This window comes from Neofelis nebulosa, chromosome 1 (assembly GCF_028018385.1).
Source record: "Neofelis nebulosa isolate mNeoNeb1 chromosome 1, mNeoNeb1.pri, whole genome shotgun sequence".
Classification (NCBI taxonomy): domain Eukaryota; kingdom Metazoa; phylum Chordata; class Mammalia; order Carnivora; family Felidae; genus Neofelis; species Neofelis nebulosa.
Window position 1 is genome coordinate 229,993,466 of NC_080782.1, and position 25,181 is coordinate 230,018,646.

A 25,181-nucleotide genomic window follows, 5' to 3' on the forward strand; every position below is an offset into this window, starting at 1 on the left:
AACATTATGTATCCTTCTTTATGTTATTTATTGCTTTTCGGCTTGACTTCTAATTTGTCCAATATTAAGATGATTCCTGTTTTCCTCACTTGTATGCAGGTGGTATAACCTTTAGTTATCCTTTAATTTTCCGCCTTTCTAAATCACTTTATTTTTGTATGTTTCTTGCACATAGATCTGGGTTTTTATTATTGTGATCAATTGAATTTTTCTTAAAATAGGTGATTTAAGACTAATATTTAAGACCAATAGTATACTTTTGTGCTGACCATTCTAGGAAAATTCTCCCTGGTACTCAGAATGATCTTTTAAAATGGATGCTAAAATCTTATATTAGGACTTCACTGAATTACAGCTTTAAATATTTGTTTAGTTCCACTGTTCTGCTTTTCTTAGTTGGAAATTCAATTTAGGCCACTACTGGAACTTCCATACTTTCTATAGCAATCATTTTCTCTCTAATTCTTCTAAACTCTTACTATATTTCTTAAATTTCTCATATTATTTGCCTTGTTTTCATTTTTATCTTCTGTGTATTTTAGTATGCCAACCACATAGTTCATCTTCCTTTGAGTTTCTTCTGATTTCGTTTTTATTTGTATGGAAGTTTTTTTCTTCAATAAAAATAAAATAGAAACTTTCCTCCAAAGTTCTGTTAGTCTATGATCCAACACTTCTGTGTTATCCTACCATGTCTTCTAACTTCATGAAATTCTGCTTAGTAGTACTCCTTCCTCAGCAGCAATTCATATCTTACTTTTTAAACTTATGGTAAATTTCTAATTTGCTAATTTAATAATTGCAATTATTTACCAATTTAATAATTGCAATTATTATGTATTCTATAGCAATAATTTTCCAGTGAGTGTTCTTATCTGCTGGTTAGTTTTTTTATTTTTTTTTAAGATTTGTTAATTTTTTCATTTATTCTGAGAGAGAGAGATTCAGAGAGAGAGAGAGAGAGAGAGAGAGAGAGAGAGAGAGAGCATGAGCTGGCAAGGGGCAGAGAGAGAGGGAAAGGAGAGAGAAGAGAATTCAAAGGAGGCTCCATGCTGTCAGCACAAAGCCCGATGTGGGGCTCGATCCCACAAACTGTGGGATCATGACCTGAGCCAAAACCAAGAGTCAAGGCTTAACCAACTAACCCACCCAGGTGCCCCTCTGTTGGTTAGTTTTGCTTAAGTTTTCCACATTTCTATATTTTTCAATGTGTCTTCTTAACAATTTTTAAGAGGTTGCCTCTAGGGCTAGAATCCTTTAATGTCTCCTAGTCAATTTCTCTTACTTAACCAAAGTTAAATGAGCAGTCCTTTTCTCTTAATATTAAAAGTACAGATGCTTCTCAGTCTCAGTATTCAATCAACTAATACACATTTACAGTTCCTCAAATATGTATAACTCCTTCCTACAATCCTGGTTTTGGTGAACTATTCCCTATATTTATAATATGTCTATTTCCACTTACTTGACTATCAATTTGGTACCAAAATAAAAATAATATCTACTCTTCCAGACTATTTAGCATGTTTGAGACGTTTTACCTAGATCGTATGTAGTTTTCATCAGTGTTATCAATAAACTCTCTGAAAATTTAAATACCAAAATGAAATGACAACAGTGAGGTTCTGAGAGGAGCTGCATATCTAGCAATAGTTAAATGATACCCTGTTGGGCTCATTTGTATAGAAAATGGATTTTATAAAGAATAATTTTGCACTGGACAACATAATATGAAGAATACTCATTATATCAGCAAGTGACAGTATCTAAATTCTAGACTTTGGGGGAAAAAAATATTCTAGGATCTTCAAATAACAAAAATAATCCATAGGCCTCAATGTTAGAAAAAAATACAAATAATAATGACTTAACATGTCAGCAAAAGAGCAGCTCTCATATACACTGTATTCCCTGTGTCACGAAAGTTTTCACTGAAATCATATCCATGTAATTTATTTGATTTGATGAAATATGCTATTACATCTTTAAGATGAACAGTATTTTCTTCAGCAAATAGAAATAAACTATATTACTTAAATTGTGAATTTGTTCTATAATCTACTATTAATAAACATGCTTTCATAAAACACTTTCACAATTTTTATCATAGGAAGCTATTCTTTTCCACTGTAAGATTATTCAAGTCAAATTTCATGTTATATTAGATACGAAACTACTAAAAATACAATTTAAATAGATATTTTCACAATTCATTATGAAAAACATCAACTTACTTGTGACCTAAATGCTTCAGAAAGTATCCCAGAACCTTCAGAGCTTGAACCCAAATACTTTCACTTTTAGAGGCCAATAATTTGTAGATTACTCTAAAAAATACAGAAATAAACGACCTTTTAAGCACCTACAAATATTAAAAATAGAAGCACTATATACTTTACGAACAAACCATAAATATAAAAAATATAAAGTACCTCTCAGGATTTAAAATTCTTTGGAAAAATTAAAAATTATCATATTTTACAAATTTTTCTATAAACTTGGTCTTCCAATAAATACTCAAACATTCAATGTGATTCGTTGCTTATAAGCACTGCCTTCCAGGCATGTTGAAAAGACATTTTTTCTAAGATACATGATTAGTTAAGCCACATTTCCCCTTCTATTAGAACTGCCTCTGACATTTCTACATAATGACCTTTTTTTCTTGTTTATTGGATCATGGATAGATAGTTGCCCAATTATTTCTCTTTTCTGAGCATTTGGAATGAGATCTGAGAAACAATATCTAGCACTTTGGGGGCTCCTGAATAAAAAAAGTATTTAAAATAGGATAATGCAGTCTTGTTTTGTTCACATAGATGAGTCTATACACAAAAGGAAGAACAAAGCAACCATACAGGAAGTAGCAGAGAAAGCAAAGTTGTTTCCTTCTAGCTTTCCAATTCCTTGTTCTTATCCTAATGAGATTTCTATAACAAACGCATTATTCTGTTTTTACTTTAATCGGTTTGAGAATTTTTCTGTTACTTGGAGCAAAAAAGTCTCTGCTAGCAACACAAAACCTCACCTAACCTAACCTAACCTAACCTAACCTATAGAGGCACTTCATATACTATATAAGAATAGGGCTATATTCATTATTACATTTATAAATATCTAAAAATGTTTGTCTTTTGTTTTCTTCAAAACATAGAAGTATTTTTTCTATAAGGTAGTAGTGGGTAATAATTCTTTTAAAACTCATTCTACAATTTAAGAAAGTTCTTTGAAGGTGGTGGTGGGGCCTATAAAATTGGGATATGCTTTACTGTATTAAATTCTTTTTGAAAAATAAAATGTCATTTTATATTTTTAAAATGAAGTAATCTAGGCCAAACAAAAAAGTTGGTATTAGAAGATACAGTACAATTTTTATATTATTTCAGTAACATTAACAAAGGGAAACAAATAACTTAAAGCTAGTGACATCTGTTTTATGTTTAATAATGGCTTATACTATTAAAAAAGAAAATAATATATTGTTGATATTGCCTCTTACTTGTGTGTTACTCAATTGAAGAACAGACTAGGTAAACTCTAGAGGTAACTATTTCCTTTAGAAGATGAAGTTTTTCAAAAGCCTCAAGTTCCTAAATAAATACGTATTTACACTGAAATTGATTTTTAGAATGTTTAAAGACAAAGATCAGTAATGGAAAAAAAAAAGAACAAGTATGAGACTAGGAAAGTTATACATGTCAGGAAAAGAACTATTCAGGAAATCGTGAGAAAGAACTTTCAACAGAAAAAATAATCTTGAGAACAGAAGTAGAAGCTCACAGCCTAAAAATGTGACTAGCTTCAGACATGGAACGAGAAACTCCCACAGAATTCCCATTTTCTAGAAATAACTTCAAATTTAGGTATAACAAAGGCATAAGATCCACCCAGGACTAACAGAAATTATGATTGACAAGTGAAACATGGAAACATCGAGGGCCATCATTCATCTACATTACATAGGATTTTCTTCACAACTAGATAAGTAAGTGTTCCTTACAAAACAAGAAACAAACAGTGGATTTGCAATACAATATGAATAGGAAATTTACTGACAAATCAGTTAATGAATCTACTTGCAATATAATACGATAATTAGGTGAATCCTAATTCATCTGTTTGAGCTTACTATATTAAGTCAGAATATTGTCTATATTGAGATAAGTACTTATTTGTTCTTTTCTTTAAAGAATTTCAGATATAAAAATACCACATTTTTAGCTACTCAGTTCAATGTTGTATTTCATATTTCACACGGTCTTCCTTAAAGTCAGTTAAAATATCACCAAACTTAAATTAAATTCATTCTTGGTATTCATTTCTTAGTGTGTATAAATTATAATTAATCAGAAGTTTCCCCAGAAAATATTTTATATGTAACTGTTATCCTTACGTACCTACTTTCTAGGATACAGACCATTAAATGTCCTATAGAATAAGCCTACTTTTTCCATATTTTTAACAAAGCCTACAGTCACCACATTATTTTCAAGTGGAAAAAGTGAAGTAGAAATTCTTCCATCTCTGTCATTGTTTTGAACACATTGGTGACAATATGACACGTTTAGCAGGTGTCAATCATGAGCAACCAGGTCTTGGTATTCATTGTGCCTAATCATTCCATTCACACTATACATTTAAATTACTATTTCACTCCCCTAAAGACCTAACCACTCTCTCCTTTGTATGATCATATTTTTACCATGTCAAAGTAATGAAAAATCCTATGTCTGCATTTCATATTAACCAATCTAAGGTTGGTATCATCCACAGGGATGAGGAGGATATTTTCAATTAATTCATTAATCAATTAATATAATAAATAAAGCAGATACTAGGATCTAAGGTCAAGGATACTAATTGTTCAATCTAAATATAATTTAAGAAGAGAAGTATAACTGATATTATTAAGTTGGAACATATGAAACTGTCATTATTTATTTAGTAAACAGTTAAGTATCAGCAATTTTATATAATTCAACCTCATAGTAAGAAAATATTTGTAGTTGTTAATAATTAAACGTGTAATCTTCTTCAAACAGATTAGCAACTCCATTGTAAACTCAAAAGTATTATTGATATTACAAATAGGACAGCCACATAGAAATGACGTGACTGTTTTCTCTGATCTAGAAAACTGTCACTTGCTGATATAAATGGCCAAATAAAAGATGTGCTAATAAAATACCTTGGCAGGTATATTATTTCAAAATTCTTTTTATAACCTGTGGAAGCGCACTGAGTTGCATATGGCATAACTTACATTTCCTCTTCATTCTAATAATTAAGACTTTACAAAAATAAAAAAGGAGAATCCCTAAGGGCCTGGGGTATAGGTTAAGTTCATAAGAATACTAATCAAGGAACTATTTTTCACTTATCTACATAATTACTTACAGTCATTCTGACTAAAGTTAGTCTTCATCTCTTTTAATTTTGTCCTTTTGTTCCAATTGTATTGCCACTGCCCTAACCCATCATCCCCAATACTGATGAATAAAATAATCTCTCTACTCTTTTTGCTACATCAGTTTTATCCCTCTCCAGTTCATTTTCCACACTGCTGACTGTAAATCAAAACAAAATGGAACTCTAAGCAAATCAGTTCCCCTTTCAAAATATTTTATTTCGTCACCAACAAAATGTAAAATCTGAACTTTCTATTATGTGGACCTTCCAAATCTGTTCACTATATATTTCTTGAGACTAAACTCATATAATTTTCTAGTGCTCTCTTTTGCTGAAATATACTATGCTCTTTTTTCTTCCTGAAAAATATATACATATGTATTTGTTCTTCCCACTACTTGAAAAGTCTTTACTACAGCAATAATTTAATTACTCTTTTTGAGACCCAAGACCCATTCTTGATATATTTCACCAGTTTTCTTGAGTATTAGAAGATCAATACTAGTTTCTCCACTTATCCCCTTCTTGTATAGGAGATTTTGCTGTATTTATTCAAAAGTTCCTAGAGTAGGGGTTATTCTAGGAAGCAAAACTGTACTCAATTCAAGTCTATTAATAATACTAATATTATAATCATACCTTATTCCATTTCTTTGATCAAACGCTGGGATCATTGAGGCTGGATGTTCTGACATTAAAGCCACTAGCAACTGTAACACATCATGAATATTTTCATCCTGCATAAGGATCACCAATATTTCTATAGTTAATATTTTATTCTACTGCTTTGAATAAAATAATTAAGACAAAGACCCAGACCATGTCCTACCTCATGCATGGTAAGTAGGTAATTTAATATACTCTGAAGTTCATCTTCCTTGACCCCTCGGTCCTAATTTTTAAAAAAATGTGTATTACTTAATTTTAAGTCTAAAATTAAAACTTTAAAGACAGGCATCAAAACGATCATTTAAAAAATGTGAACAATTTAAAAGTAGTGATGTTTTCATTAAAATGTTTAAATACTTCATAATTCATAGACTATATTATTTCGAGTTAAATAAGTAAATATTTGGAACACTGTATGTAGTCTTTTGAAGTTGCTGATTTGATTGACCACCACTATCAAGAGTTGGTATATTGTGATCATCTAAACTGTATTCATATTACTATTTTCTAAGAATTTATTCTTTTCTTAAAATGATGCAAATTACTGCAAAACTTTATAATATCAATTGTGCATATATTACCTTTGTTTTTCATTTCTCTTTATCTTAATCTTTTAAAAATCCTACTGTGATAAAAGATATAATGTAAGACTTCTCAAACAGGTATACAGACTGTTTTCTGGAATAAAAACTTTATGCTCATTTCTAATGCATATGTTCCTTCTCCATTTCAGATATATCTCTTAGAATGGAGGATCTCAAAAAAGGATTAACAAAAGGTGAAGTTTCACAAAAGTTAACAGTAAGATTTACTTTAGAGTGTTAAAAGCTATTCATAAGTTAAAGATAGCTACTGCTAATTTTACAATATTGATTTTAAACTATGCCAAAAATTCTTTTACACTTAATATATTGAAATTCTAAATTATGTAAAATTATTTTACCTTTAGTATGAGCTGTTTCAGAAAAAGTAGCATAAATGCCCGTAGAGATATAATTTCTTTTTGTGATGGCCGGGGACCATCTAGAATAAAACAGAAAACAAAAACAAAAACAAAAGGAAAAAAAAAAAAACCTCACGATATTTAACAAACATAATGCAATTATGTTGGAACACTATGGAATTCTTTAATAGTTGTATTTATTATAATACTCGTTAATATTAATGCTATATAATTTCAATTATATCAGAGGATCCAAGCATTTATTTTCAGATTTTGGCAATTTCAAATTATTCGCCAAACTTGAGATTTGGAGGAAAGAATTACTTTTTAAATAATTATAATATCATCCATTCATAAGTGCATAATCATCAAGTGTTTACATTAAATATTTTTTTCCTACTTTTATTAATAGGTTCCCTCTTCCCCCAAATCCAAGTTTTCCTAACATTTCTTTCATCTTCAATTAAACCAGTCTTCATTTAAAGACCATCTCCATTTCACCCCACACATTATATGATAAAGCACAGAAAAGTGACATGCTAATGTTTGTTTTGCAGCTTTTTTTCCTATGTGACTTAAATATACTAAATACATATTATGGTGGACACTCAATAAATGCTTATGAGTGAATAAATGAATGTGAACAGTTACAGTACACGTTAATTTCATCATAACATCTAAATTTCAAAGTAATTAATTGCAAATATCTAATTACCAATAAATGAGAACATTCAATGATATATGTCATACATATAATGTAATAATTAAATTATATCTTTAAGTATGTAGCTAGAACCATAAAGCTTTCTTGAAGCAATGAGGATTTACATAGCTTCTTCATAAGTTTTAAAATAAAAATCACTTTATGTATAATTTATAACATCTTATTCACTCAATAAATATTTACATGCAAATTATTATCAAATAATCCATTCCATCTACTCTTGAGAAGGAAATCTCTTTCTCATTTCCCAGACTGCACTCTACATTTTTTGCCCCACTGCTGGCAACAGGATACAAGCTACCTTTTCCTTCCTTACCAATATTTAGTATTAATTTTTCAACTCTTTTTCATGGTGAAATATAGCACATATATAGAAGATGTAAACATACACCTTAATTAAGAGTTCAGAATTAATACCTGTATAATCACTTTGTAGATCCAGATACTGAACACTGACAGCAAACTGGCAAAGAAAGCCAGTAACAACCGGTGTGCAGGTAAAGGAACTACATAAGAGTGGAGGGGTGAGGTCCTGACTTAAATCAGATTAAATAATTGCAGATTTCTGATTTTTGCTGTGTAAGTGCTCCCATCATGACTGAATTCAAGATCAATCTACTAATAGTTTAAAAACGAGGTTGTAAAATCCCTGAATATTTAACAACCGGCTGCACAGCAGCTCGCTCCAGTGCACTGAAGTCCTCACCCCACGCCAGTCCTCAGCTTATCTAAGCTACATCTTGATCACATCCTCCATCCCAACCCAGTAGAGACAGCCATTATCTTAGTAATAATACCCTTACTTCCATTTAATGAAATTAGAAAAGTTTTATACTGTCTGAAAGTGTCAGTTGTTTCTTTTTCTACTGTAAGGATAAGAATAAAAATCGTGGTTATGTCATAGGATATTTTGTAATGGTTAAATAGATCAACATATGTAAAGGGATCAGAATAGTCCCTGGTCCATTTTAATCATAAGCACTCAGTAAATGTTAGCTATAATTACTATTGTCAGATATTGTACAATGTAAAGGGCATGTTGGAAAAAATACATACATATGTGTGGGTTTTAAGCATATACATGATACGGATCCATATTTTACAAAAAAAGATGTATCTTACAAATATAAAATTAAGTGATGTAACAAATCACAAATGTACCATTTGTATAAAATACAGAAGCTAAACAATCAATAGGTTAGGAATCCATACATAAATAGCAAAATGGTAAAGCACAAGTAAAAAAAATAATAAGCCCTCAAGTAAGGAAAAGGCATAAAAAACCTAAAACAAAAAACATAAAACATAAAATTGAGGATGGGGTTATCTCTATGGCTAGGAATGGGAAGAAGATATGACCAAGGACAGGGACATACAGGTTTATGGTAATGTTCTATTTCTTAAGCTCGGTGAGACCTATGAAAGGTTTATCACATATTAACATATTTGCATTTATGACATATTCAAAAATACAAAAATTATGAAACACACCTCATCTGAAGGACCTACATGTAGACACGTGTAAAACTGTGTCTGTATGAGCAGAGAAAAAGAGGGTAGAAGAACATACAAGACTGGTAATACTGGCTCCTTGAGAGAACAGTAAGTTGTTTTTTTTTAATAGGCCTTTGTATGATTCCATTTGCTAATGATATCTGTTGCCATGATATCTGTTAATATGAATTTTTATAGTGAACCTGATATAATAATAATTTAAAGGACAAAAGTATTAAATAAGAGTCAAAGCAAAAAGATCCTAGCTCTCAAGTCAGAGCCTACATATGAATTAGTAAGTACTACAAAAAGCTAGCATAGTACAAATTGACTATTGTTAAAAGAAAGCATTTTAGTTCAAAATGGTATTAAAAAAAAGTTATTTAGAAAGCTACGTTTCAAGTCAGAACCTCACATTTTACTAAATATCAAAATTAATTTCAGATGGATTAAAAATAACAAAAAGATGCATTAAAAAGAATAAATCAAACTATAAAGAAAAACAAATTCTCTCCACTTTCTTGTCAGTTTTCTTCACAATATATTTATCTGGTTTCTTCCCTCCTGTCTCCTTGAGGCAGTCAGAGCCAGCCAGGTTAAGGGCCCTGGGATAGGAGAAACCAACAGAGCTCAAGGAGACACCAGAGTTTGGCAGGGCCAAGGAGGCAAGTAAGTCTGGCAGGACCTTCACAGTCATGGAGAGGAGACAACAAGAGCCAGGAGTGTGGTCAGCGGCAAAGAAACAATTAGGGCTAAGGAGGTGACAAGGACCATCCAGAGTTAGAGGTGAAGAGATGGTCAGAGCTGACTGGCAACGTCAAAGCTGAGAAGGTGATGGTGCATGTGTTGGAACACTGTTTCATAAAGTAGAATGAGCAAATGTATAAATATATTAAAGATAATGTAAGCCAAATTTTTCAATATTGAAGGAAGAAAGCTATAAATACAATAAGTTTGAGACTACACTGAACCAAGTGGTTTTAAGTCAGAATTGAAGGTATCCATGTATAAACGTGTGTTTCCTACATCCATGAAGAATGCCTAGAAGCGATAACACTCAAAGAGCAATAAGCAAAATAAGCACACTAACACCCAAATCTTGGTTTCTGAAACTATATCCACCAACCAAACCAGGGCTCCTTGGAGAAATGTCTGATTCCAGGACTGAGATAAGTATAACATGAACCAAAAACTCTGGCTCTCTTGTGGCAAAGAGCCAGGACTGAAAAATTATGGACATCTGTCATAAAGACCCCAAACCTAAGGTGAAAGTCTCCTACTAGCCAAATCTGAGACAACTTTAACATCAAATAAATAATGATACAACCCAGGGTATACTCTCTGGGCTAAATCCGTTAAAACTTAAAAATTTCAATTTGTTTGAAACAAACCGTATCTATTCATTTACACATTGTCTATGGTTGTTTTTGTTATACGCTGGCAGAGCTGACTACTTGCAAGAGACACCATAAGGCTCCCTAAGCCTAAACTATTTCTGTGTGGACCCTTGCGGAGAAAGTATGCCAACTATTCATGTAATACACTGAATAAAATAGAAATCCATGAAATATTTGCTGATATAAAATGAACAAATAATTGGAAGAGAAAAAAACAAGTTCCTCCTTACAAACTAATAAATGGCTTAGGAAATAATGTCATTTAGCAGCAATCACAATAAAGATCAATTATGACAAGAGTCACTGATGAACTAAAACCAGTAAGTGAAGGTTTGTTGAAGAACAGGATATTTACATAGTCTCAATGTATTTCTCCACCAAATACTTATTATTCCAAAAGAGAAAGTAGTAATTTTATAATGAAGAATTCTGGCAGACACCACATTAATCAAATGATCAAAATTAACATCTCCAGTAATACGACAACTGAACGCCACGCGCTTCTTGACGTGATACAATGTGACAGAATTGGTATGACTTGTGCGTGACTGCGTCCAAAAATGAAAAACTTGAATCATCATGGGCAAATATCAAACAAATCCAAATTAAGGGACATTCTACAAAGTAATTTGCTTCTATTCTTCAAAAATGTGAAGGTCATGGAGGACAAAAATGCTAAAAAATAACTATTCTATATTGAAGAATATTCAAGTGACAAGGTAACTTAAATGCAATATATGATTCTCGAACTGGATTAAGAGGAAAAAAAAGAGATTTTTTTCTAAAAAGGGTATTATTGGAATAATTGGTGAAATTTAAATGCTATCTTTGGATTAGATGATACCATTGTATCAATGTTAAATTCCCAGGATTTAAATGGTTGCCTTTGGTTATCTAAGAGGGTGTCTTTTAGGAAATTAACAGGAAAATATTTAAGGTAATAAGGTATCACATCTACAATTTATTCTCGATTTAGAAAAAAATACATACACATATATGTAGGTCTGATTATATTTACATAAAATGGAGAATGATAAAGTCTATGTGGTAAAATATTAAATACTGGGAAACGTGGTGGAGTTTTAGTAATTCTTTATAAAATTCTTACAACTTTTCTGTAAATTATAAATTAGTTTTCTGAAGCAGAAATTAGTATGTGTGAATATATGATGTGCCTGGAGTAGAGAAAACTCTACCATGCTGTAGTGTTAGAGAACAAGGGCTCTCAGTCACATAGACATGATTCAAATTTTAGTTCTATCACTTTGTACCAACTTTCACCTTCCTGATGTACAAAATAATAGTGATACCGACTACAAGCTATATGTTTACTCCTATGTGTATGTGTAAACATGTCTATGTATATATAATTACATTACATATAAACAATTGAACAAAATTAACAGATAGAATGCTTAGCAGAGATTCAAACTCATGGTGAACATCTAGTAAATTTTAGGCATTATCAAGATTAAAAGCAATAAAAAAGTCATAAATGACAGAATAATATATCAGACTGTATAATATAATATAACTTTTAAAGCCCTATCATTAAAAGACACAAAATAAGCTAATAAATGAATATTAGAATACTTCTACGTTATTTTCCCTTACTGAGAATTAAAAAAAAATTTTTTTAATGTTTATTTATTTTTGAGAGAGAGAGAGACAGAGTGTGAGCTGGGGAGGGTCAGAAAGAGAGGGAGTCACAGAATCTGAAGCTGGTTCCAGGTTCTGAGCTGTCAGCACAGAGCCCCATGTGGGGCTCAAAATCACAAACTGTGAGATCATGAGCTGAACCGAAGTCAGACGCTCAACAGACTGAGCCACCCAGGCGCCCAAAAAGATTTTTATAAAACAAAATTTTCAATGTCTTTGTGAGTATGCTGAGAAAAGCACTCTAACATATTACACAGTAACTACTCTCAATAATCCTACATAAATCAAAGACAGAAGTTAATTATTATATACACAGGTATAAACACTGCATTATTTATAAAATCAAACTTTTAGGGGCGCCTGGGTGGCTCGGTCAGTTGAGCATCCGACTTCGGCTCAGGTCATGATCTCACGGATCCTGAATTCAAGCCCCATGTCAGGCTCTATGCTGACAGCTCAGGGCCTGGAGCCTGCTTCGGATTCCGTGTCTCCTTTTCTCACTGCCCCTTCCCCACTCATTCTCCGTCTCTCTCTGTCTCTCAAAAATGAATAAACGTTAAAAAAATAAAATAAAATAAAATAAAATAAAATAAAATAAAATAAAATAAAATAAAATAAAAATTTTAGAAACATGTAAATGGCACATTCTTTTGGATTGCTATGTAGAGCCAAAAAAAAAAAAAACCCATAAGAAAAAAAAATCAAGAAAATCTCAATTTTGTTAAGAGAGTTTAAGTATTTCATACATTTAATTCAATGAAATTTAGTGGAAGCACACACACCAAACATGTAACAGTTACTATTCCTGGGATTTGGGTATAAATAATATATTTTTTCTATATCATTTTATTTTCTATGCTGAGTATGTATTTTTATATAATTAGGAAAATTAGCAATAACACAATGAAGAATAAAATTAATTTCTACTATACTTAGAATAAAGGGTAAAGTCTGGGGTAAAATATAAAAAAAAGGCAACAATCTCAAAGCACCAAAACAACTATATTCGAACACAGTGGCCATGATCAGTTTCATCTGTTTTTAATACTATGCCTATATCTTACCAAGTATCAACAAGTACACTGGCTAAAAGGCAGAATATTATTTTTACCTGCCTTTATTCTAAAAATAATTTAATATTACAAATCCATAAGCTTCTCTATCACAAAAAGCTCTCAACACATAAGGCTACTATCTAAGAAAGACAATAGTTCAGGATATTTTCATAACCATGCACATCTGTTCCCTATAACAGTACTCAGCATACAGAACAGTAATAGTACCATGAATACTGTGGTAGTGTTGTACTTACCTAATCCTTTAGGTGTAATGCCACTACTGTCAGCAGGATTAATGACCCAGTAGTAATATTTTAAGGTGTGCATTAGCTGTAATACTGTTCCTACTCTGCGTATGGTGGTATAAATGGTCGCAGTTCCAATAAATTCAGCAGACAAGTAAGTGTATAGGGAGAGCTGAACCTAATACAGAATATTAGCAAAGCATTAAAATAAATTTAAAATGCCTCAAGTGTTTATTATAAATATACATTTTAATTTAAATGCAAATTAGTAAAGGCCAAGAAAGAACCATTTATTATGAGGTTAAAAATAACTTTTAATTAAATATTATTTATATTGAAAAAATCTGCAGCCAACACATTCTAATAAAACTTATTTTAATAAAAGTAATCTAGTGGGTATTACCAATGAAATAATTTTAAATGACTTAATAATCTATCAAAAGTATCTGATAGGAAGACCAAATTATTTAAGAAGTTAACTAGACTAAAGCCTTTAATCAAAGTATATTTCAGCAGCTGAAAGAAACAGAACTAATATCTATCAGCTACATCATACTTGGAAAAAATATACATAGTCCTATATCCTAAAAGTTCAGGTAGTTTCAAATTTTCTTAAGCCACTCCCACAGTATCAGAATCTAAGCATGTAAGCAGAGAGAGGACAAGCCAAACATCTTGTTTAAAAAGTGAACAAACGTCAAGTTTGAATTTAGCACCACAATTAACATGCTAAACAACAAAGGTCAGAACTTATATTATGTAACCAAAGTTGTATGGGAAACTTGAAAACTGTAAAAGGAAGCTCACATTCATGAAAAATGTCCGTTATTATTGACTTCCAGTGGACTATAACAGGGCTAAATCTGGCTAAATTTAGGTTAAAAAAATAAAAATTTTATCTTGATATCTAAAAAACAATGTATATCTTTATTTTTAAATAAATAATGTTTACAATCATGATATAAACTCTGTATTTACAATAAAAGCAATTTTCCAGTCACTGTGATTGTACTTATCATGGCATAATTAGTTACCTGTTACTTTCTGTTTTCTTAGTCTTAATAATCAGTGTAGCAAATTCTTTCTTGGAAACATATGAATCACAACCACTAACTTCAGAATGCAGTTATTAGATCCAGTTTAATTTAAACTACAGTTTCATTTAGTTTAATATTTACACATTTCATATTTTGATTGCTGATTCTGTGGAAATCAACTGCTTCAGGTTGACTATAAAACAGGTTGAAAAATCCAAACAAATGTTTTCCACTGGATAGTTTAGGTCCATAACTATAATTTATGATATTACACTAAAATGAAATGAATGAGAACAAAACGTATACCTTTGCAGGTGTATGTATCCAGATGGCTGGGTTGAATAAAATGTGATCACAAAGCTGCTTTAGCAAAGGTGCTCCATGAGATAAGCCATCAAGGTACTTTGCAAAGGACAAAAATTGCTCCAGGACAGCTCTAGTTATATGGACTCTTGATGACTGAAGAAAAGGAAAAGATTTTCAAGCTAAAAATACCCAGAACATCACATTTTAAAACTGCTGACTTGCAATAAGTACATACGCATTTTCCATATCCACCCCTAATACGTTAAGTATAATATAAAACTGTATATTTCCTTCAGCATTCAAAATCTAATTATATTCAGAAACATAACATTTTAAGATAATTCTCTTAAATGACAGTTTGTTATCTGAATCCCTTTCCAGAACACCTGCAGATAAATAACTCAGGTTAAATGCCACTCTCAACCCAAGCTAAAGAAATAAAGTAAGTTATGAATAAAAATGGTCTCAACCCATTTTTGTGTGAGTTGACTAAAGAAGAGATCTCAAAGAAAATTAAAATGGAATACAATTAATACCATGATCGCACACACGCACACACAAATATTGGGAAAGAGAACTATCATGAGATCCAAACCAACTGGAAAACAAATTGACCCCACCATTCCACTAAAGCCTTTCTTCATAAAATCACAAATGAGTTACACATGGACAAATACAACACATTTAAAAAGGCAAATCTCACTTTCCTGGAAATACTGCCCCCTTTGGCTTTCATTACCCTCAGATTACTCCCCAGTGCCTTCTGCTTAAAAGATGGGAACTGATGGGGCACCTGAATGGCTTAGTAGGTTGTGTTGGACTCTTTGTTTAGGCTCAGGTCATGATCTCACAGTTTGTGAGTTCCAGGCCCACACAGGGTTCCACACTGTCAGCACTGAGGTTGCTTGGGATTCTCTCCTCTCCCTGTCTCTCTGCCCCTCCCCAACTCATGCTGTCTGTCTCTCTCAAATACATAAATAAATTTTTAAAATTAGCTTACAAAATGTTTATTTAAAAAAAAGATGGGATGAGGGGTGGGTGGGAGGGGAAACTGTGTGATGGGCATTGAGGAGGGCACCTGTTGGGATGAGCACTGGGTGTTATATGGAAACCAATTTGACAATAAATTTCATATTAAAAAATAATAAATAAAAATTTAAAAAAAGATGGGGACTGCTGAAACTTACCTTCTCGCTCCTATAAAACCACTCTCCCTAGACGATATTTTATACTTCCACAGCTTCATGTAACAATACCTCTATTCTAAACACTCCATCAAGATTTTCAACTGCCATCACCAATATATAACCTACTATCAATGCCATCTAGAGAAATGACAGACCTTCCATAATTTAAACCAAACCTTAAAGCTGCATTGGTCAATATAGCAGTCACTAGCTATTTGTGGCTACTGAGCCCTTGAAATGTGGCTAGTCCCAGGTGATAGTGTTGTAAGGAAGTATACACTGGATTTTGAAGGTTTAGAATAAAATACAATACAAAGTATCTATTATCCTTTTTCAATTGAGTATATGCTGAAGTGATAATATTTTTGGATATATAAGGTTAAATAAAATACATTACTGTATTAATTTCACATATTATGTTATGAGACATTTTTATTTTTTTATTTTACTTAAAAAAATTTTTTTTAATGTTTATTCATTTATTTTGAGAGAAAGAGAGACACACACAGAGCGTGATTTGGGGAGGGGCAAAGAAAGAGACAGGATGTGAAGCAGGCTCCAGGCTTTGAGCTGTCTGTACAGAGCCTGACATGGGGCTGAAACCATGAACCACGAGATCACAAACTGAGCTGAGGTCCAATACTTAAATGACTGAGCCACTCAGGCACCCCTGTGAGAAATTTTTACATAACATACAAGGCTTGCATTGTATTTTGACTGGACAATGCTGCTTTGGAGTATAATTTCAGATGAAAATATTATAGAGTAAATGCTGTTCTTTAAAAGCTGATAATTCAAATTCGAATGTGAAAAATATGTATTACTACACAAATGTTTCCTTCCTCATCTGGTGATCTTTTTTGATCCTCCCTAGGATAAAGAATCACCTACCACTAAACCCTGAAGCACAGGTCACATCACATCTTTATCTCCATTACCAGGGATTAAAGTGCAAATAATAGTATAGGATAATTAAGGTCTAAAAAGGACTAAACTGTCTTACCAATTTTACTTCCCATATGGTATACCTACACTCATCATGCTCATAACAAAGGCAACTCAATAAATGTGACACAAGCATGCCATGCATTTCATAAGGGGTCACAAACTCGTATGAGTATAATATTCAAATAGTTAACAACAATGTATGAATTAGGGTAGGAGACACTAAATAGTGAGAACTGATGAAGGTACCTAAAGGAATAAAAATAAAATAAATAAAATAAAATTCAAAACTAGAAAACTTTTCATTGGGCCAAATAAATTATTTCTCTGGAAAATAAGTTTTGCCTATACAACACCAGTTTCCTTCATGTGCCTTCTCTACCATGCTCCCTCAACTTGTAAACCCCTTGCATCTGTTTCCTTCACTTAAAGGTAGATTCAATACTCTTCACTTAGTCATACAGAAAATGTGCATGTTGAGGACTTACTACTTGCCAGGGACTCTCTGTGGCACTGTGGAAAGAACAGTTGACAAAAAGCCCTGAAAAAGCCTTGCCTTCACAGAACTCAAAGTCTAAGAAAGGAGAAGCCTGGGACGTACAACAACATAAAAAGGTAAAATATGTAACGAGTCAGATGTTAGTAAGTACATGAAAAAACAGAGTGGACAGGAAATTTGTGGAAGGGTGATTATGAAAAGGTGTTACTGAGTAGGTACCAATTAGTTTGAAGTATAATATGGATAGCAATTATTTTTTATTACTAGGCTTTTATTACTAGGTGTTTGACAAAACACCAGTGGTGAGTAGATAAGCAATGGTCCTAACAAAGGCTGGGAGAAAAACTTTACATGAATTTTTTTTAAAAAGATGGAAAAATGATCCTAACAAGTAGCTGAATTGTTAAAGAGTGGGAAGTGGAAGACACAAACAAATAAGTCTTTAAGGAAAAAGAAAAATCAAAGCTTGGGCAGTCATTTTAAAGGAACTTTAATAAGAAGAATGCAATGTTTTTAAAATTTTTAACCACTTTATTCATGGGTAGGGAAAAAAATTAAAACAAGAGATCAATGGTTATATAAAGCTTTAGCCAGCCCCTTCACTAGCTATAATTTCAGATAGCTTATCTTATAGACCATAATTTTATTCAGTAATGATGATTTCAAGAACATTATCTGATAAATCCTATTTTTACACTTAAAATTCTGAAATAGAACAGTCAGATCCTGTTCCTAGATAAACATTTTCAGAGATCAGATTTTATTCTATAAAACTGTCATGTGTTTGCAAAGAACAATAAGGCAATATAAAATCAGACTGGCCATTATGCACGTATTCATTTGAGGAAGTAATTCATAATTTGGAAACAAGTTTTCAACTTGCTCTGTGTTATAAAAAGATACCCTAGAAGCATCACATGAGGCATTCCTTCCACATTACTAAAAAAAAAAAAAAAAAAAGTATCCGTTTTTTCATAGCAATTAAGCTCTTGGGTAGTAATTTTTATTCTAACATTTATCTTTAGGAAATATCTTCCTAAAACTGTGTTTTGTTTTGTTTTGTTTTTTATTGGCCTACTCAAAATCCCACCAGGCAGAAAATGAAAGTTCCTTCAGTAGCATGTTACCTTTACCATAAGTAGTACTTATTCCTCCTGCCTTGCATTACTATTAATTATTCACATGTCTTTCTTTCCTGTTATATAAGAGAATACTATGTTATTCATCTTTTTTTTGTGTCTGGTGCCTGCCATAATTCCTCAGCAGAAGAGAATAAGAAAAGACAAAACACAGATTAGGAGAAAAGAAGATATCCAACTCTGCTTTAATGAGTTTCGTTTGAATGATTGCTTTGAAATATTCTTTATTTTGATATTTGCTGTCACTTTCTCAAGTAAAGCTGTTTAAAAAGAGAGTTATACTTGGATAATTTATAGTTATAAATCTGTAAACTGTATGCTCTGAAATTTAAACTATGTAACAGTACTTTTGTGTGGTGACTGAACACATAACTTATAAAATGAACTATATGAACTGTGATAGAAGATATTGGAAATAGAACTTGAGAAGCTAGGGGAAAAAGTTAGATGATAACCTTTCACTCCATAAGTAACTAAATCAAATAGAGGCAATAGATGTTAAAGCGAGAAGTTGCTATTCAGTAAGAAGAGGTCTTTCCCACATTTAGAGGGCCCACCATGGAATGGATTACCAGAAATGGTCATTTAAAATTTTTTTTAATGTTTATTCATTTTTGAGAGAGACAGAGAGACTTAGCACGAGTGGGGGAAGGGGCAGAGAGAGAGGGAAACACAGAATCCAAAGCAGGCTCCAGGCTCTGAGCTGTCAGCACAGAGCCCGACATGGGATCTGTGAGATCATGACCTGAGCCAAAGTCAAACGCTTAACTGACTGAGTCACCTGTACGCCCCAGAAATGCTCATTTTTATTGCAGAAACCACTCTACACATACAGAATATATACTATATTATTAAGGAAATTGTGGAAAATTATTTTAATTACTACAGGTACATCATAAAGTAGTTGATCCTCAACATCCATCTCACTCCTTTTAGTACACCAAGATTGAGCTCCAAATAGCTTAATCCAATATGAGTCATTTATGTGTTGTTGTTGTTGCTGTTGTTTGGGGGAGACAGGTAGAAAGCAATTAGTTCAGAGAACCAGCATCAAAATTTTCATGGCAACAAATGATTCAAAGTAGGTCAAGACCTAAGCTGACTATCAAATTAGAGAGACGGATGTCCTTTAGTATCTGGCAGAAGGAGCTCTTCTGCCTACCCCCAATCTGGATGTGGAGGCCTATAGCACTAAGTCTACCCAGAAACCTTCTTTTTACCACAAAGGACAGCAGCTATATCATCAAATAAAATCATCAGTGACTTGGCAGAGCAGACATACAGAAAAAACCTAGGTCCTTAATGACATAATGGAGCCTCAGACAACCAAACCCTAAAGCCCAACCTAATGGATATATTGGATATAGGTTTTACTGGCTGTGCTGATCTATTCCCCAACCTTCCCCATCCTATTTTATGCTCCAGAGGCTCCCATGCCTGTTGGCTTCCTGTTGGGTTTGACTAGTTAGAGACACCAGCAGGAAACTAGAGGCCAGGAGGAAAATGAAGTTGGGGTATTTATTCTACTAGCTTCACCCCTTCAGGCCAATACACCACATTCTTTTACTTAAGACCACACTCCAGTTGGGTATGATTTCTTCCAGAACTACAAAACTTTCTCTTTGAGTTATGGTAAACAATCCTCTCATCTCTTCAAACCTTGATGATTTCCCTTAACAAGGGAACTTAAGGCCGATGCAGGGCTTGAACTCACGAACCATGAGATCATGACAGGAGCCGAAGTCGGACGTTTACCTGACTGAGCCACCCAGGCGCCCCACTAAGTTACACCTTCTAAGACAAGGACAAAAAGCTAAGTGATAGTTAACTATTAGCTTGTTATTAGTTGATGATAAAATAAAAATGGAACTTTAAAAAAGTAACTAAATAAAAATAAAAATGTAAACTTTATTATCTATACTATTCACCCAGGAACTGATGTTTAAAATAAAGCAGTATGAATATTCATCTGTAAAGGTGAAAAACATTCTTTTAGGTACTCAAACAAGTATGAAAGTGCTTTTCATTTATTCAATTTAATCCAACAACTATTTATTGAGGCAGGCACTCTTTTAGGTCCTGAAAACACAACAATAAGGTGAGAACAAAAAAGATACATTCCCTGCTTTCATCCAGCTGATGCTTATATTCTAGTGAAAAGAGGCAGAAAATAAACAAGTAAAAAATGTCTGAATTGTGCTCTCAAAAATCAGTAGAGAGATAGTGATGACTATGGAAGGGCTACTATTCTATTTAGAGGGATGAGTGAAGACTTCTCTGATAAGATGTCATAAGTAAAATCATAAAAGAAGTGTAGAATCAAGCCATGTGGACATCTACAAAATGAGTGATGAAAGCAATGTGAAAAGAAAATGCAGAAGTCTTGACATGGATTCATGCTTGCCATTTTAGCTTTTAAGGGAAAGGCAAAAAGGCTTTTTCATAGCCAGTGCGTCTATAACAGAGAAAGCATGAAGGGGTATAATGAGATGATGTCAAAGGTAAGAGAATTGTGAATTTACTTTGAGAAGGACGAAGTAGTAAAGTATGGCATATTTTAGGAAGATTAGTCTGACTGCAAGAAAAATAGACTGTGGATAACCAATGGTGATCGACGGTGATTGAAACAGGATGGTACCAATGTGATACAGAAAGGACTAGGATCGTAAGTAGGAAGAAGTCATTCATTCTGGATATGTTTTAATACCAAGACAAGATAATCTGGATAGAATATGGATTTATTGTGTGAATAGAGTCAAAAACTATTAACATTTTTGGTCTGAACTACTGGGTGAATGGCAATGCTATTAACTAAAATAGAGAAAACTGAAGGATGAAAGATGTGAAAGGAAAATCAGTCCTTAAAATTGAGAAAGAGGAGGCGTGAGTAGGAGAGAATAATATAGGGGACCAAGGAGGTAGGAAGAAAACAAAGAAAGGATGCTGTTACAAAATACAATTGAAGAAAGCATTTCAAGGAAAGAATGTTAAACTGAAATGTTAACAGACCAAATAAGATGAAAACTGAAAACCTTAAGATGTAACAATATGAAGACTACTGGTGACACTGACATGAGCCATTTGAAGGATAAAAGCCTGGGGGCGCCTGGGTGGCTCAGTTGGTTAAGTAGCCGACTTAGGCTCAGGTCATGATCTCGTGGTCTGTGAGTTCGAGCCCCGCGTCAGGCTCTGTGCTGACAGCTCAGAGCCTGGAGCCTGTTTCAGATTCTGTGTCTCCCTCTCTCTGACCCTCCCCCGTTCATGCTCTGTCTCCCTCTGTCTCAAAAATAAATAAACGTATAAATAAATAGATAAATAAATAAAGAAATAAATAAATAAGCCTGATTGGGATAGGAATGGATCTAAGACTAAATAGGATTCCAGGAATATAAAGATGGTTTAACATTTGAAAAGTAATTAATATAATTCACTAAGAAAAAATTGAAGAAACATCTTAATTTTCTCAAATAATGCAGAAAAACATTTGGTAAAATTCACCTGTTTATGATAAGGAAAACTTCTCAGCAAACTTGTAGTGGACAGTTTCTTAATTTGATTTAAAAATCGACTAGGGGTGCCCAGGTGGCTTAGCCAGTTAAGCATCCGACTCTTAATTTCAGCTCAGGTCATGATCTCACGGTTCAGGAGATCAAACTGTCAGTGTGGAACCTACTTGGGATTCTCTCTCCCTCTCACTCTGCTCCTCTCTCACTTGCATGTGTTCTTTCCCTTTCTCTCAAAATAAATAAACATTCTTTAAAAAATAAATAAAAATCTACTGAAAGTAATCTACAGCATATACCACACTTAGTGGCTAATTATTGAAAGCTTTGCAAATGAGCTCTGGAATAAGATAGGGATGCTCACTATTACAACTTCTGTTTGGCACTATACTGTAAGTCTTAGTACAATATCAAGGGGAAAAACACAAAAAGAGTAAGTATTAGGAAGATATAAAATTTTCTACAAGTAAATGTTTCTGAAAAATTGACAAACTACGAGAATTAGAAGAGTAGCAAGACGTATATAAAAGGTCAACATGGGGGCGCCTGGGTGGCTCAGTCGGTTGAGCGGCCGACTTCGGCTCAGGTCATGATCTCACGGTCCGTGAGTTCAAGCCCCACGTCGGGCTCTGTGCTGACAGCTCGGAGCCTGGAGCCTGTTTCGGATTCTGTGTCTCCCTCTCTCTGACCCTCCCCCGTTCATGCTCTGTCTCTCTCTGTCTCAAAAATAAATAAACGTTAAAAAAATTTTTTTTAAAAAATAAAAGGTCAACATGAACACCAATTATATTTCTATATATCAGTGATAAAAAAAAAACTTACATTTGAAAAACCTCAAGAATCTAGGAATAAATTTAGCAAAAAGACAATGTTTTCTACCACAATTCTACCAGAGTCCTAAGTAAACAGAAGCATGCACCAAATGTATGAATTGGAAGGTTTAATATAACACAATGAAACACAATGAAAATCCTAGCATTTTTCTGGTGGAAATTAACAAACTGATATAGATGTTAATGCAAATACCCTTGAATAGCCAAAACAATCTTGAAGATTCTTTCCAAAATGGGATAATCATAAAAGAAAATGAAACGGTGACCTATATTAAAATTAAGGACATTTATTCATCAAAAAATATCAATAGAGGGGGCGCCTGGGTGGCTGCGTCGGTTAAGCGTCCGACTTTGGCTCAGGTCATGATCTTGCGGTTTTTGAGTTCAAGCCCCGCTTCAGGCTCTGTGCTGACAGCTCAGAGCCTGGAGCCTGCTTCCGATTCTGTGTCTCCCTCTTTCTCTGCCCCTCCCCTATTCATACTCTGCCTCTTAATAATAAATAAACGTTAAAAAAAATTAAAACAAAAATATCAAGAGAGTGAAAAAGCAGGCTACAGAGGAAGTGATATTCAGAATGCATCTCCAACAAAGGTCTCAAATACAGGATATAAACAGAATTTCCACAAATCAGTAAAAAAATGATAGACAATTCATATGAAAAAGGATAAACACTTCGAACAGGTATTTAATAAGAGTGGATAACTAAAAGACAGTAAGTGTACAAAAATGCTCAATTTAATTTGTCATCAGGGGAATGCAAATTAAAACATAATGTGATCTACAGAATGTAAGACTATCTTTGCAAGTCACATATCTAATGAAGATTAGTGTACAGAATAATAAAAAAAATTGCTACAATTCAATAATGAAAATACCATATTTTTTTTTTAATGGGCAAAGTTCTAAATAGACATTTCCCTAAGGAAAACATACGAATAGCCAATAAGCACATGAAAAGATACTCAACATGATTAGACAACACAGAAATGCAAATAAAAAATGACATGCCATTTCACACTCACTAGGATAGCTAGAATAAAAAAGACAATTAACAAATGTTGGCAAGGATGTGAAAAACTGGAAACCGCACATACTGTGGATGAAATGAAATTTTCCACTTTGGAAAACAGGCTGGCAGTTTCTCAAGTGGTTACACACAGAATTATGATAGTATCCATCAAATCAATTCATAGGTAAGTATCTACGTAAGAGAAATAAAAACATATGTCCACACAAAAACTTGTACATGAAAGTTCATAGCAGCATTAGTCATAACATCCAAAAGATGGAAAAAACACAAAAGTCTATTGACATCTGAATAGATAGATAAATGTGTTGTATGCATACAATGGAATATTATTCAGCCAAAAAAGAAATGAAGTACTGATACATGCTACAACATGGATGAAATCTTGTACACATGACAATAAGTGAAATAAACAGGATACAAAAAGACCAACACTGTATGATTCCACTTACATGGAACATCTAGAATACACAAAATCATAGAAATAAGAAGTAAATTACAGGTTGCCTAGGAGTGGGGATCTTGGAGGGAAATTGGGGAAATTGGCAAAGGACATGAATAAGTACTCCATCAGTGAGAAAAAGTGGATGTGCAATAAATATATATGAAAATATGTCATATCTTCTTCAAAATTTCAAGAAATGCAAATTAAAACCATAATGAGATAATATTTTCTACCTAAGCTGACAATATAATTTTAAGGTTATTAATTCTGAAAAGGAGGAAGAACTGAATATGTCTTTTATTTTGATTTAAAGTTTTCTCACTGAATTTCTAATTTTTAAATTTTTTTTAAGATCTACTTTTAAGGAATCTCTATACCCAGCATGAAGTTTGAACCCAGAACCCCCAGATCAAGAATTATGCTTCACCAACTGAGCCAGCCAGGTGCTCCAATGAATTTCTAATTTTAAGCTAAGTGTTATGTGTAAGAAAAAAAATGCTCACTTTAGAATTATTTTGATAACCTCACAGCAGATGGATGAAAAATATATTCAAGGGATAGATCCTGGTAGTGATCTTGTCCGTACATAGCAATGGCACATTACATTCATAATATCTAATTTGCATAAGATATAATTTAATATAAGTCTTCTAAAAAATTCT

At 32.9% G+C, this 25,181-nt stretch overlaps 1 protein-coding gene across 10 annotated transcripts in view; it reads right to left on the reverse strand.

Moving 5' to 3' along the window:
• NBEA (neurobeachin) overlaps positions 1–25,181 on the reverse strand; it is a 681,254-nt gene that overhangs the window by 499,202 nt on the left and 156,871 nt on the right. For all 10 annotated transcript variants that reach the window (XM_058687599.1, XM_058687578.1, XM_058687548.1 and 7 more), the window contains 6 exons: positions 14,942–15,094; positions 13,608–13,776; positions 7,022–7,101; positions 6,239–6,301; positions 6,049–6,146; positions 2,235–2,327 (listed from right to left, as the gene is read on the reverse strand). In XM_058687599.1, the coding sequence (XP_058543582.1) occupies positions 2,235–2,327; positions 6,049–6,146; positions 6,239–6,301; positions 7,022–7,101; positions 13,608–13,776; positions 14,942–15,094 (656 nt within the window). The remainder of the gene's footprint in view (positions 1–2,234; positions 2,328–6,048; positions 6,147–6,238; positions 6,302–7,021; positions 7,102–13,607; positions 13,777–14,941; positions 15,095–25,181) is intronic.